The sequence below is a fragment of the Miniopterus natalensis genome, chromosome 6 (assembly GCF_054644295.1).
Source record: "Miniopterus natalensis isolate mMinNat1 chromosome 6, mMinNat1.hap1, whole genome shotgun sequence".
In the NCBI taxonomy this organism is placed as follows: Eukaryota; Metazoa; Chordata; class Mammalia; order Chiroptera; family Miniopteridae; genus Miniopterus; species Miniopterus natalensis.
In genome coordinates this window covers 36,613,858-36,629,248 of record NC_142086.1, presented here as the reverse complement: position 1 = coordinate 36,629,248, position 15,391 = coordinate 36,613,858, and the positions used below count along the sequence as shown (strand labels likewise).

The following is a 15,391-nucleotide window of genomic DNA, read 5'->3' as shown; positions in this document are numbered from 1 at the left end:
TTTATTACACATGGAGCTTTCACTCTAATGGCATATTTTATCAACCTGAAATTTCATCTTTCTGGATAATAGTATATTACCCAATTTCCCTCCCTCATATTTGCAACAATATCTTTTTCCTTTCTCTCTCTCTTTTTTTTTTTTTTAATTCTGTGGGCCTTCACATAGTAAAATGGGAAAAACAGATTAAAAAAGTAAGGTTTTTCAAAGAGTATTAGAAGTTCTACTTAGTAGCTAAATAAACCTAAAATTCTTACTGTGGAGCATCTGTTTACTTGCACTGAGAGCAGTGAACATTTGCTCATGAAACATTATTGCTTTCCAAACAAGATTCTATGGCTCAAAAAAAGGGAATTTGTGTCTGATAGTAAGAGTCCTTCCTTCAAACCTTAATGAGATTTGGAGATATATATGGGAATAAATATATATCATACATATCATATATGTGATCTTAAATATAGGTAGGACATATATGTACATGTACTCTGTATATGTGCATACCTTATATATATATGTACCTATATGTGTACAGCATGTATAGGCATAGAAGATGGGTATGCAATTCAAAGGCCTGGGAGCCAGGAAAGACAATGGTGTAAATTCCAGTCCAAATCTGGAGGCAGGAGAGGATCGATGACCCATCTTGAAGACCATCCGTCCGAGAGAGTGTATTTTATTTTGCTCAGCCTTTTGTTCTATTCAGGCCTCCAACAAACTGGATGAGGCCTGCCGACTTGGAGAAAGGCAATTTGCTTTACTTGGTCTACGCGTTTAATCCTCTGTCTCCTCATCTATCAAACTGGGAAAAGGGGCTCAGCTCAAAAGGTGATCAAGATGATCACCAAACTTAATACGTGCAAAGTGCTGAGATGCGCTTCTCAGCATATGGGAAGCCCTCAGTAAATATTAGCTATTATGAGGAGTATGAAAGTAGAAAATTTTGAAATTGATAGTGTTCCTATTATTAAACAATTTATGTTGAGTCTTTATTAAAAAAGTTACTTAGTACATGAAGTAAGAACAAAAGGAAGCTTTATAAGTTAGATAAAAATGGTGATGTTTCTACTATTGATAAAATGTGCCCTTTGTATCTAAGGTCTGCATGACATCACATCAACAAAATATAAGTCACTTTATTATACATTTCAACATTTTCAAGAGACAACCAAATCTACAGCCTCCGCACTCAAATTTGACAAAGATCTTGCTAATGCAGATTGGAACATGGTTGAGAAAGCAATTGTATTTCAAAACCCATATGCAGTAAGCAAGTAATATCTTTTATTTATCCCTTCAAAGTAGGTATTATTGTCCTTAAATAAGTATAAATGGTATAAATATTAATTCACAATTTTTAATACCTATAATTGACAGAGACATTGTATTGGTAACTATTTACCACAATAGTAAGGAGGGGATCTTAAGGAATTTTGTGACCACTGTAGGGCAAAGAAGAAGTGACAACCTCTTTGAGTACATACAAAATATATGCTGTAAATTCAAAAGAAGGAGCAGTGATGCCCCATTCTCCAGAGTTTCTGATTCAGTAGGTGTGTGGAGGAATCTGAGAATGTTCATTTCTAACAATTCCCAGGTGATGCTGTTGCTACTGGGGAAACATACTTTCAGAACCACTGGTTTAAAGTGTGATTATGTATGTGGTAGCTTTTACAAACTGTTAACAAGGCCAAGTAAAGATAAAGATATGCTACAACTCCTTCCCCCCTGCAACTGGCAATCATTTTATGTTCTAGATAGCTGTGCAAGTAATGAGGAAACTCACCTGAACATTTTTCTGTATCTAGCAAACTTTCTATAATTTTTCAAACCAAACTGGCACATGAATTGCTAGAGGCTTATGCTAAACAATATGTTAATATTCATGTATTATTTTTTATTTAATTAATTAATTAATTTATTATTTATTTATTTTTACTTAGCTGAGCCAAGGAGAAACAACAGAACATCAAAAGGTGATCTGTCCAAACTGTAACAAGGAAATAGATGAGACCCTTAACATTGAAGCTATGGAACTGGCCAACAGGCGTCTTCTGTCAGCACAAATAGTTAGTACTTTATCATACACTTTTAAAATTATTTTTGACCTAACATTGTACTGAAAACTTTCTCCCTTGTGGAAGATATTTTGACTATGCTCACTTGTATAGCTTAACAGATCGTTTACAAAGGCAAAGGGAAGTTTGGCATTGCCTTAGAAATCTGCTTGACTGCAAAAAGTAAGAGAGAGAAAAAAATCCACTTAAATTAGCTTAAGTAAAAAGTGTTTTATTATGAGGAAGTGGGAATTTCACAGGTCCTGATGGCAGGAAACACAGCTGAAATCAACCTTCAGATGTGTTATGCAGCCAGTTCCAAGACACTACCTATTTCTGGGTCCAAGCCAGTTCTCATAAAAGGATGCCACCAAGTTCACTAATAACTGCAAAGCATAGTGTAGAATGTTTTTATATAAAGTCTTGGGTAAAAATTAGAGAAATTATGTAACACGGCAGAATAAAGGACTCTGTGGGAAACTGCTAATAGCCTAGTTACCATTTTTTATCCAGGGCAGAATATCATATCGACCAGTTGCCATGACTCATCCTCTTGCAATGTTCCTGTTGGGCCTTCCCCGTTGCATACGGAACTGTCATGTGTTTCTCAGCTATTCCAGCCATATAGGCTTCTAAGCATTCTACTTGCTCAGTCTAACTTCGGAAATAAAAGGTCTATCGGATATGACTGTTCTCTCTCCAGCAGCAATCCTGACAGACAAGTTGAGTCTCAAAGGCAGCTTTTCCAAAGACCTAAATAATTTCTTTAAGCAACTGAGGCAGTGCCATGAAGGATGAACTTATGCCCTTATGGTGCTGTGTTTCACCAGCAGATTTCATGAGATCATGTCTTTGAGTCACTTCCAGATTTTTAATTTATTTCAGGAAAGTATACTATTCAAGAACCCTTAAAACCATGCAGGAGACTCCATTTTGAGTCTTGCTTTCATTGTTAATATGATGTGTGACTCAGGACCTACTCTTTTCAGTCTTTATCTTCCCTGTCTGTAAAAGAGTAAACTTAGGCTAACTGAACAACCTCTTAGATTCTTTCCACCTGTAATATCCTGTGTTTTTGCAATATACACTGCATGTACCTTCTTGATTCCTTGTCTTAAAATGTTTGCTTTCTGGTATTATATCTTTGTTAATTTTTTTTCTATGTGTGGTTCTTAATCAGGAGACCTGGTATTTCCAAAGTAGGTTGGGTCTCTCTACTCTAGATTTTCATCTCACCTCATGTCTTTTTGGTCCTTCCTTCTAGACGTATTTTCATGTTTATCTCAGTTTGTTGATTTGGTTCTTGCAGTCTCAAGTCTAATGTTCACTGCTCTTAACCATAATATTTATCAGTCTAAAGTGTTCAAAGCTTTGGGAATGTCTATTTAAATCTCAGACAGCCCTTGTTAACTGGGGCAATATCTTCTCTACTATTGTTCGTTAGAAACACAGCATGACAACACATGGCATAGGAGAAGCAGAAGACACGGAGTTGCTAATGTGATCTTGGCAAAACTGCTTAACTCCCTGGGCCTCAGCTTTCTCATCCATAAAATACAGATTAGAATACCTTCCTCACAAACTTGTTGCAAGAATTAAATAAGTTTATATAAAACATATATAGATCAGTTAATTCAATAGTATAGTAGAGAGTTCAATAAATGATTTTTTTAGGAATCAACCATTCTCTAAATTCTTCTTACATTTTGGTGTGAATGATGACTTAAGAATGAACATTTTTCTAGTAACTAACTGCTTTATCATTTGTATTGCTTTCATGAGTTCCATTATCATTTTCAGCTTCCTTATTTTCCCATAAGCTACAGTGCTTATCTTAGAGAATAAGGAACATATTTAAATGTCACATTATTTTATAAGTATTTTAATTAAGTTTGGGGAGAAAAATGCTATGCTATTGAATTTTCTCATCTTCAAATTCAGTTATATCTATTCCTAGTATCCACTAGGATCAAAACCATGTTTTAATATCCATAAATGATTGTGCAAGTAGAATGTCTTCGATGGAACCTAGGAATTTTTAGTTATAGCATACATTCCACTTTTGGAAGTTGGTCTACACAGTGATTTTCAACAGTGTTCAGCACACTGTGGCCGTAGGCAGTGTCAGACAGTGGTTTTCCCAGCATGAACCTGAAGCAGAAGGGGCTTTCAATACATGGGATGAATAAATGAATGACTATGATCTGCAGAACAGTAACAGTTCATTTAATGCTAATAATAGACTGGAGACAACAGACTTCTGTTGTGAAAATATTCAGGAAAATGGACTTAAAAATGTAAATCAGGATCCTTCACTGTAGAATTCCTCAGAGCTTTTAATATTCTAATATCCATTACAAACTTTTAAGATGGGAATACAGCTTGCAGTATGTTCCCATACTTATTTGGCCACAGAACTCCACAGATTTTGGAAAATGTAATTAATATGTAGCAGGATCCTAGTTCCCTACAGAACCAGTTGGATTCCACCCATAGCTCAGGCCTATCTTCTACACTGATCTTATGGTCTGGACTCTGTAGACAGATTCTTTTTATAAAGATACTAGATTATTTGGAGATTTTGACTTCTTTCTCACAGATTGTTTTTCCATTAAAGGGAATAAATAAATTGCCATTGTTATTCACGCTGTATAAGGATTTGACTTAATGTTTCTTTTAGGCAAGCTATCAGAGACAATACAGAAATGAGACTCTGTCCCAGAGTGCTGTCCAGATGCTGGTAGGTGCAGCAGGAAGCTTCAGTGAGAAGGGAGAGTAAGTACCTCTTCAAGAGAAAATTTCCACCCTCCTAAACCACGGCATGTAGGAAATCGTGCAAGTTCGTGGTGTTGCTTTTGTCGGGTAATTTGGGATCACCCAGTATTCTGTGTGCAAGCCACTGTCCGCTCTATACCCCACGATCAGGCCAGATCTCCTACACTCAGTTTCCCTGGCTTGCTGTCCTCGCTCAGAAGCTGCTCCTCTGACTGAGATGCCCTGCCTTTTCTCCTTTTGCTCCCCCAACCCTAAGTTGTAGTAAACTGCTTTTTTTGTTTGTCGGGGTTTTGTTTGTTTGTTTGTTTGTTTGGTTGGTTGGTTGGTTTTGGACCACTCAAATACCTCACTAGGTCAAAGACTTCCTTGATCCCTAAGGGCACATCTTGCCACAACGCCTCCTCTCTGAATACTCAGCATGCACTTGCAATGAGTTCTTCAGAAGTAAGTTTCCAGGCTAAGCAGTGAGCTCCTCAAAGTCAGGGTTTTAAGGGTTATCCTCAGATTATCCCCATGGTAGGATGAAGGCTACAATGCCAGACATAGCTTCTTATTCTGGTCTACACTCCTGATACTAAGGATCCCAACATTCCCTGCTCAAGTGATCCTAAGTTCATATGTGGGACCTTCTGGGACCTTGTCCCGTGGACCATCATCTTACAAGATGATGTGTACAAACCTAAGAGGTGTGTCAGCCTGGTGTCCGCTCACATGTCCCAGCTTGGGGTACAGTGAGAGAGAAAGCCGTGTGTGGGGAGAGAAGATGCCAGACACTGGAGCATGTTCTCGTTAGAGTTCAAGAACAGATTTTCAGAGAGTCTATGAGTTTTAATTTCAAGCCTAGCCATGCAAATAATTATGACCTTATATTTGTCAAGACAGGGAGATAAAATATCTTATTTAAAATTTTGGTTTCTTGGTTAATAATATTTAAATATTTCATATATAGTAGAAGGCTCTCCACCTCTTGCTCCAAGCCTTTCGAATGCTTAGGAGACCTGAGTTTGTATTAGGGTAGTTTGAGAAGAGGGCTGGGCAAATGGGATCAATTTAAAACAATATGATGTGTACTTTGAAGAATGAATTAATGACATGCTGAAAGCATTATCACTCCATTGTCCAGGAAAAATTAATGTAAAAACAAGACAAAACAAGCAAACAAACAGAAAAACAGTAGAGCAGTTCAGCCCACTGCCTTGACTTTTCTTGCTTAAATTCTCCAAGAAGGCAGCAGCAGCACATGCCTGTGAATAAATGGACACAAGGGGGAGGTCAACAGTGAGAGGAGGGGAGTAAAGAGTTGAAAACACTCACAGTGGACAACGAAGGCAAATTTCAGAATATATTACATGTTTATTCATACATTTAAGTGATAAATATTGACTATATTACATGTTTATTCATACATGTAAGTGATAAATATTGAATATTAATATGCACAAAACTATATGCCAGGCACTGTGGGGAATATCAAGACTAGTGAAATGGTGTTCCAAGCCCCAGAGAACGTTCTATTAATTACACTTGTACTGAGTACTTGCTCCTTTGCTGGGCTGCCTTGGAGTTGATTTTGCCATTTACTGATGGTTCCTATCAGCAGCCCCATGTGTTGGGATATCCTGTGGCAAGAAAAAAAAATCTAAGGAGAGAAAGAGTGTCAGGTTTAAAAAGGAGTACTGAGAGCTTTTATTTATTTAGTCCTGTGTCAGATATAGTCTTAAACATTTAACATATATTACCAATTTTATGTCTAAAAATCCTATCAGATAAGTGCTATCATTATTACCTTCATTTTGCAGATGAGGAATGTGAGGCACAGAGAGATTAAATAATGTATCCAAGGTCATTTGACTAATAAATTACAGAGCTTGGATTCAAAGCTAAGCCATCTTAATATCCAGTTCAAAAAAATCATACTCTTCTTAATATAGGTCTAAACAGTAAACATATTGATATAAAATAGGAATGCAGGAGCCTGAATTACTTAGTCATTTGGACTGTAACATATCACACACTTACTGATATTACAGAATTTTAGGATTCATAAGAACTTGTGAAATGATCATATCTTAGATATTAATTCCTTCAGGAAGGTTTCCTGATTCCCTATGACTCTATTAAATGTGCTCCCCTTTGTGGGTCCAGCATGTCCTTTTACATATTATCTCCACAGCAGCATTTACTACACTTTATGGCAATTGTTTTTTGCATGTTTTATTCCACTACTCTGCTAAATCCTTGAGGGCAGAAACTAGTATTTGCTTATGGTTTATCCCCACTATTTAGCAACCATAACAGGTGTCCAATAAATATTTCAAAACTTAGGAATGAATCAAGTCATAAACACATTAGTGATTTTTCATGTAATTCCCACATTATTATATTGAATCACAGAACTGAACCATTTTATTTTCAGTTACATCAGTTTCCCTGTTACAGCAAATTGTTACAGCAATTTGCAGGGAAATTGCCCAAATTTCAGAGTGGGAACATTATAATCAATAGGAAGGACAAGGCCTACCTTTGAACTTAAGTCACCAATGACGTTCCATTAAGCCACTTTTTAAGGGAGGACCTCAGGCCCAAGGACAGAACTCTGTCCTTCTGAGGAAGTATCTGGCCAGCAACAGGTAAGTTCTTCATAAAACCAAAGGAATTGCCTAAGCAAGACCAAATCATAGCCCACAGATCTAAGCTGTCTCAGTAGAAAAGTCCGAAGAAACCTACAGACAGCTTGAGACAAGAGCCACCAAAATGTCTTTTGAGGGTTTTACTACACTGGCTTCTCTAAGAAACCATTTTATCTCTTAACCCACCACTTGTATTTGCCCCATAAATTCCCTGACTACTTGCCCAGAAGGTGAAAGAAAGGAGGTGAGAGGATATGTAAGATGGGCTGGATGTTTCCTACACACTTTCTCATTTAATTATCCCAGGCTGGCATAGGTATTTTTACCTCCATTTTACAGAGCAAACAGGTTAGTGAGGTAATTTGTTCATTACCTCACCAGATAATGGGGGATACAACATAAAAGCCCGTATGTAGTTGAATCCCAAATATTTGAACTATAGCATGTTCCTATCCCTGAACCTTTACCTCTCTACTGTTTTAAAACACGTATCTCCAGTTTTTTATAAGTGAGCTCCACAATATAACTTCATAATTGTATGTCTACTGTATCTATAACTTTGTGACTTGAACCTATGTCCATGAAAATGTCTCATTTCCAGTCATCACTGGACAAAACAGTCTTTTTGCTTTCTAACAATGCTGCATTAAACTTATTCCAAAATTTAAAAAGCATGTTTAAAGATTTATTTATTTATTTATTTATTTATTTATTTATTATTTATTTATTTATTTATTTATTTATTTATTTATTTATTTTTCAGATATATGAGTCCTGACACAATAAAGACTTATTCTGAAAGCAAAACAGTCCTTACCTTTGTTAGAAAAGTATTGCTCAACTGGGTGTATAATACTAAAAAGGAAAAAGGAGTCCCATCGAGGTAAGTGAAATTGCTGGATCACGTGAAAACTTTGTTCAATTTCTCGAGAAGTCACCAAATTGTTTTTTTCACAACTTGTAGATAATTTTGAAATCAGAAAGTATGAGTGCATCAACTTCACTTCTCTTTTTTAAGATTGGTGCAGCTATTCGGGGTTGCTTGCAATTGTCTACAAATATTTTAAATCCTCACCTGAGGGCATTTTCATTGATTTTTAGAGAAGGAAAGGAGAGAGAGAAAGAGAGAAACATCAAATGGTTGCCTCCCATATGCACCCTGACCGCCCCACAACCTGGGTATGTGCCCTGACTGGGAATCGAACCCGCAACCTTTTGGTGTGTGGGACAACACTCCCACCAACTGAGCCACACAGACTAGGGCTGTATACAGATTTTTTAATTAGCTTGTCTATTTCTGGAAAAATATGAATATTGGGATATTCATAGGAATTTCATGGAATCTAGTAGCTTTGGGTAGTATTGTCATCTTAACAACACTAAGCTTTCAAATTTGTGAGTATGCGATGACTTTTCACTTCTAAGATCTTCTTTAATTTCTTTCAGGAGTGTCTTACCATTTTCACTGCAAAAGTTTTCAGTTAAATTTTTTTTTCCATTTTTTTTCCAGTTAAATTTAATCCTAAGTATTTTTCCTTTTTGATGCTATCATAAATTAATTTTTCCTTAATTTTACATTTGGACTATTTATTCCTTGTGTATAGAACTACAACTGATTTTTATATATTGATCTTGTATCCTGAAGCTTTGCTGAATTCACTCATTAGCTCTTGGTTTGGGGAATTCTCTAGGATTTTCTGTATATAAGATCATGTCATCTATGAATAGAGATAATTTTGCTTCTTCCTTGACAATTTGGATGGCTTTTGTTTCTTTTGTCCAGTTCAATAAGAGTATTGAAGATTGAGTGTCTAATCCACCACACTCAATAAATAACAAAAGGATATTTCTGTGCTATATTTGTTTTAAAGCCTTTAATACTAAATTAAGCTACAACTTTCTGAGTAATTATTTCTGTTGCTATAACTTAAAGAAAGGGAAATTTGAAAAACATACATTGATAGTCAATGTATCCTTTATACTATCTCCAAAATGCCATTTATCTCAGTGGGTAATACAGATTCTGGAGTTATATGCTTGATTTAGAATCCCATCTCCATCACTTATTAGCTGAATGAGTCTTTCAGGTCTCAGTTCCTCATTTGAAAAATGAGTATAATAATATCTGTGCTATATTCTTGAGGCTAGCTGACTGATTTATGTAAAGCATATGGCAAAGTAACTGACATATAATAGATGCTAAAATATGCTAGTTGGATTCTCCTCTGCTTGATGGGATTGTTGTAAAGATTACATAGTATGTGTAGAAGCCCTTAGTCCAGGGACTAGCACTAGGTAAGCACTTAACAAATGTTAATACTTATTAGTAAGTGCTGAATAACATTCCATTCAAAATTAAGTTCTCTAGCCAATGGATAAAGCCATCACTATCAAAGATCAGCAAACACACAAGGAAACAAATAACCACAAAAGAGATCAGCAGAAAATCAGCAGATTTATATCCCTAAAACTTCAGTTATTAGAATTATTCAATATGGACCATAAGTGTTACTGAAATGTTGAAATTAATAAGTGATGGACTCAGAAACATGAACAAGTCAATCACCAAAAGAAACTGAATAGAAAAATGGAAAAATATCTATAATTCTTAAAATTCAACTTAAATTAGTCATAATTGAATAAAAAATCAATATGATATATCTAATTTGGGGAAATACAGCTAGAGTTGAGCAAATAAGAATAAATGCAAAGCATTGGCAGGGCTCCTGTATCAATGTCATGCCTCCGATAGAAAAGTACCAGGACCCTGAGATAGGAATTGGTAACACTTGGGTGGAGAACCTGAGGATCTTAAACCCCCCGTTCTCATGAACACTCTGGCCTGGAAGAAGCAGCTCCCTCTACCCTGCTAAAGATAATAACCTCCCAGCACCTTCAGATGCTGCAAAGACATCACAAGATGAAGCTTGTCTTTGTATCAAGGTTAGTCTCTAACACCTTTCATTGCTTCCAAGGTCAGACCTCAACACAGCTAGAGGGTAAAATATAGTGCTTATTTCAGGATACTACAACTTATCAACTGAAGGAATTACAAGACCTGACTAATATCAGAGAACACTAGTAGAATACATAAGGGAATGGGCTTTAAGAAGATTGCAGCAGAAGGCTAGATCATGACGAATTTATTGGCCTGATGGTCTTATCCATGATGAGTGGAGCGAGGTTCAACATTCTGTCAAGGACACTTGGAGTTGATACTATTACATACCTGGGATGGTTTTTGAAGCTTAACCAGGCCAAAAACCTACAATAAATGAGGTGCTGATGATAAAAATTGAAATATTTAACTAGATTAATTATATGAGAATGAAGAACCAACCACGTGACCTTCTCTGGGAAGACCTGAAGGACATTTCCCTTCACCAAGGCAACAGTGATAAACTCGATGATAGATGTCTTCTGCAGGACGTGGTTGACAATAGTTGATGCTGCAATAGAATTGGTCTTTCTTGTATCAGAAGGATTTTGGTACGGCAGAAGACAAATGGCAGGCAGCACTTAAATGTCAGAGAAAGGGTAGGCATACTTTATTTTGTGAACAGCAAATCAGGGAATGGCTAACAAATAATGTATGTCAAAGGGCAATATAGACAAACAGAAACTCAGCATTACTTCACTTCTACAGATAGCTGGTGGGCAAAGGGATGAGCTCATGTACTGCAAAGGAAAATCATGATCTCTCACCTTTCCTCTAGATCTAAGTCAGTTCTCAGGTCCAGAGCCCTTGAGAAAGGATGGCAACAATATCACAAGTATACAGGAGAAATATTCTTTCAATCTTTTTTTAAATGGACCTTTAGTCACTTTACCAGAGTTACTAGGGGGATATGGCATTTAAAACAATACTGGTACCAAAAGTTTGAAATACCATCATAGTCCTCAAGTTAAACTGCGAGCTTTTAGGCTAGACGATATATAAAGTTTCTGACTCAGTCTGTCTCATAGAAGTCCAGCAGGCCCACTATGTGTTTATTTCCCTGAATCTCTAAGTGTATAATTGGGATGAACAAACTTAGTATCTAGCCAAACACTCAAATTGTCTAACTGACCTACAGAACAGGACTCATTATGGGAGGAAGGGCCAGGTGGCCAAGTGGAGCCCCTAGCCAAAATAGTAATAAGCAATTAGCATTCCAGGATCAAGACATTAACATCAACATTAAAGATTTAAAGGAGTTGTAAATTAGCCACATCGTATCTTTTTCAAGTTACCTATGTGGCATAAACAAGTCAGATTACAGTTCACTATAAATTTAGGCAAAAGGTAACCTCAAGTGCAACACTGTGCCAGATATGACTTTGTTGCTGGAAGAAGGCAAGAAAAGCAGCCTCACTGCCTGGAGGCTTGGAGGGCCCCACCAGTTTAAGGACAGGCTCATATATGTGTTCATGTTTTATGTTCTTTTCTTAAATAGGACACCAAATTTTAAAAGTTTCAGGTCCTGTGTAACAGATTGGCCTCTGAGAATAAGGAAGTGATCCAGTACTTTAATCAATCTTTGATCAGTAATTAATTAATCATTTCATTTGCATTTTAACCATAAAAATACATTATTATACTATTTGAATAATTAAACATAAAATTAAAAATACGTGAAGTAAAGTCATTCACAGTTTCATCCTCTAGCATACTTGGTATGGAAAATATTTTCCAAAGCATATACATTACTTTAAATTTTTTATAAAATGTAGACCCAAACTCTTCCATCACACACATCCTGAATTTTTCTCGATTTTATGCTTTGACAAGGAAAGATGCTCATAATACATTGTTAAGGGGGGGGAGGGAGCTGATTACAGGACAATATGTATGATATAATTTCTTTTGTGTTTATAGATAGTGATTATATAAGCAAAAGGACTGGAACAATATTCAAGCTGTTAATAGTAGTTATCTCAGAGAAGTGGAATTATTGGAAAGTGGAAGGGATTTTTTGTGCGTGTGTGTGTGTGTGTTTTTAATATTTCCAGTATAAATTGTCCATATCTTATAAACAAAAGTATTTCTGTTGAAAGTACAGTGAAGCCTGGCAGGGTGGCTCAGTTGGTTGGAGCGTTGTCCTGTACACCAAAAAAAATGCAGTTCTCTTCCAGGCAGGGCACATACCTAGTTTAGGGGTTCAATGCCCGGTTGGGCACGTATGAGGACACTGATCGATGGTTCTCTCTCACATCAGGGTTTCTCTGTGTCTTCCTTCCCCTCTCTGTAAAATCAATAAACATATCATCAGACAAGGAATTTTTTAAAAAATACAGTCAAAATGCGTGCGAGGTGAGGAAGGTGAGGAAGACAGAGGCAAAACCAGCCTTGGTGGTTTCCCAAAGGGGAGAATCTGAGGCAGGATGCCCGAAAGCGTTAGCTGCTGACGGCTCCCTCCAGAACTAAACCAGGCTCTGCAGCGCCTGCTGATTAGAACAGAGCTGGACATAGAATGAAAATAATTCAATGTAATTCTTTTATCAGGTAAAACTCTCTCCCCTCCCCTTTTTTTCAGATACTGCTTTCTTCGTTCCTTCCATAAGATAGTATTTACTGATGAATTCGAGTTTGTTGGATTCCTTGTGATACTAATGAATATATTCCCTCTTGTAATTACTTGGGTGCCCACATTAGATGACATCTATGAGACTGAATTAAGACATTCTAACTTCTTTTTTCTTTCCTTTTACTTCCTGGAGTGCCTATTTAAGGTAAATCTAAAGTAAGTGTGTGTGTGTGTGTGTGTGTGTGTGTGTGTGTGTGTGTGTGCGCGCTCTATTCAAGAGGGAGATTTCCTAACTTCATTTTTCAACACTAGCTACAGTTTTCTGAAGGAGTGTATTAAATTCTTAAACTTACCAGAGTAGTAGGCACATGGATGTTGGTTTTTTTATTTTTCATACTAAATAGATAAATAAATGGCTAAGTAGATTGATAGATACTCATTTATACTAAAAATGATATCATAATTTAATTTTTAAATCCAACATAAAGGTAGTGGTTAAATAATGGAAATATACACCCACAAATTGATAACAATATTGTGTCATACGTATCAAGAAATTTTAAAATAAAATGTTTTAGCCAGAAGATTTAAATAGAAGAATTATGTATGATATTTGGACAAACCTAACGAGTCTCAAGTTTTTAGCGGAAAATTAAAATGCTACTGCAGAGTGCTAATGTTGGGGGGTGGGGTGGAGAGATTCACAACCCATCACATTGTATGTAATAAATTCCAAGTTAGTTGGCGTGACCATAGGATATTTCATATATTTAAAAAAATAAAGCAATTGATGTTAAGGTTCGTTATAGGGTGAGGGTGAGAGTAAAGAGTTCCCTAAAATATGTAATATTTTATCCTGTAACATGTACTATAGTGGAAAGAGTGCAGAGCTATAATTCAGTAAATTTGGCTCTGGTTTTGGTTTTCTCTGGCAAACTGTTCACAAGGTCACTGAACTTTTCCCAACTTCAATTTTTTTCTTCTATAAAATGGGTTCCTCTAAATAATCAGTGAAGATCCCTCTAGCTCTATTATTTTTTGTACTCTGCCACGTTTAAGCTGCTGTGATAGCCACGCATAGCCACAGCTGCATTCAGTCAGGCCCCCTTAGGACAGGAGCCCCGGACTGTGGAGACGTGGTTATACGTCACGGCTGAGAGGATACTCCCAGCGGTGCGGCCCTGTTCTTGTCTCCCGTCTACTTAACTCAAGATTCATCCTCACTGTTGAGTTTTCAGACTTCCCTTCACTTAGAATTTCCTTTACCCTCTTTTCTATTTAGTTCAGTTCTGCTCCTTTGTACTGTGCCTTTTTAAATATCCATTATGTTAATAACAATAAAAATAAATGATCCACTTATAAAGTACTAGTCATTTTGATTATAACATTTCAAATCCTTAAATTAACCTTTAAAGAGAGTGTGTGTGTGTGTGTGTGTGTGTGTATCTTTAGGATATATATATCTCCCCAAAAATGTATACACACTTTGAATAATTATTAATTCCAGTGGGTGAGATCTGAAAAGAAAGAAACATCAATTGAGCTCTCGGCTGTTAAAGTGCGTATACATTTTTGGGGGGACACCATGTATATATACCATGCCTTGAATTTTACAAATGAGTGACCTGAGTGTCTGATAAGTTGTGCAACTGGCCTGAAGTCACATAGCTAATGAATAATAAATGGGATCCAAACCCTCCAAGTTACTGTTCTTTTTAATAAACGATGCTCCCTTAAAATTTCCTTCCTGTATTTTCAACATTTTCCCAAACACTCTTCAACCTATTAGAGGAATGAGCCTTTTGAATCTTTCTCAGAGGAAGGGTAATCACTTTTCTTCATCTGAGAGCCAGCGGGTGGCATGGCCTGAACTTCCAAACATTCTTTGACAAACTTACATTCGACAAACCCCTTTTGCTTTGAAGCCCACACACCTACCTACCTTCCACACCAGGCTCTTCCTCGCCTGTGGCTGTATTCTAGCGACCTCAAGGGAACCCCTTCACATTTCTGAATACTTGGTATTTGGATAAAGTCTTATTCTTTATACCATTTTTTTCAAGTTCCTAAGAGAATGATTCGGCTTATACCTGTTTCCATAAGAAGGAAATGAGGCACCCGTGGAGGCTAAATGGCGATGTGGGTGGGGCTTCATAAGACAAGGAGCTGGTCTTCCTCTTTATAGGCTCAGACGCTGAATTTCCTCAGCCTGGCCAAGTGTGAGCAGGCTCGAAGGGAATGACTCTACCACGAAACCCATAGGAATCTGTTTATAAACAGCAGAGCAATTTCTTAATTTACAATAAAGCATACGCTTTCTCTGGAACGTGAATCTGCCTGCCTCCTGTACTTTCTTTGAATCATGGTGAGTAGGGGTATAAGGCTGCTGAAAGAGAAAACATTAATCAAAATTACAAGTCAGTAT

The 15,391-nt window shown here is 36.7% G+C and overlaps 1 protein-coding gene across 1 annotated transcript in view; it reads left to right on the top strand.

Moving 5' to 3' along the window:
- Positions 1-15,391, top strand: part of SLC9C1 (solute carrier family 9 member C1) — a 68,187-nt gene that overhangs the window by 30,416 nt on the left and 22,380 nt on the right. The window contains exons 10-14 of the mRNA XM_016200101.2: positions 1,097-1,263; positions 1,941-2,066; positions 4,735-4,829; positions 8,223-8,342; positions 12,976-13,171. Of these exons, the coding sequence (XP_016055587.2) occupies positions 1,097-1,263; positions 1,941-2,066; positions 4,735-4,829; positions 8,223-8,342; positions 12,976-13,171 (704 nt within the window). The remainder of the gene's footprint in view (positions 1-1,096; positions 1,264-1,940; positions 2,067-4,734; positions 4,830-8,222; positions 8,343-12,975; positions 13,172-15,391) is intronic.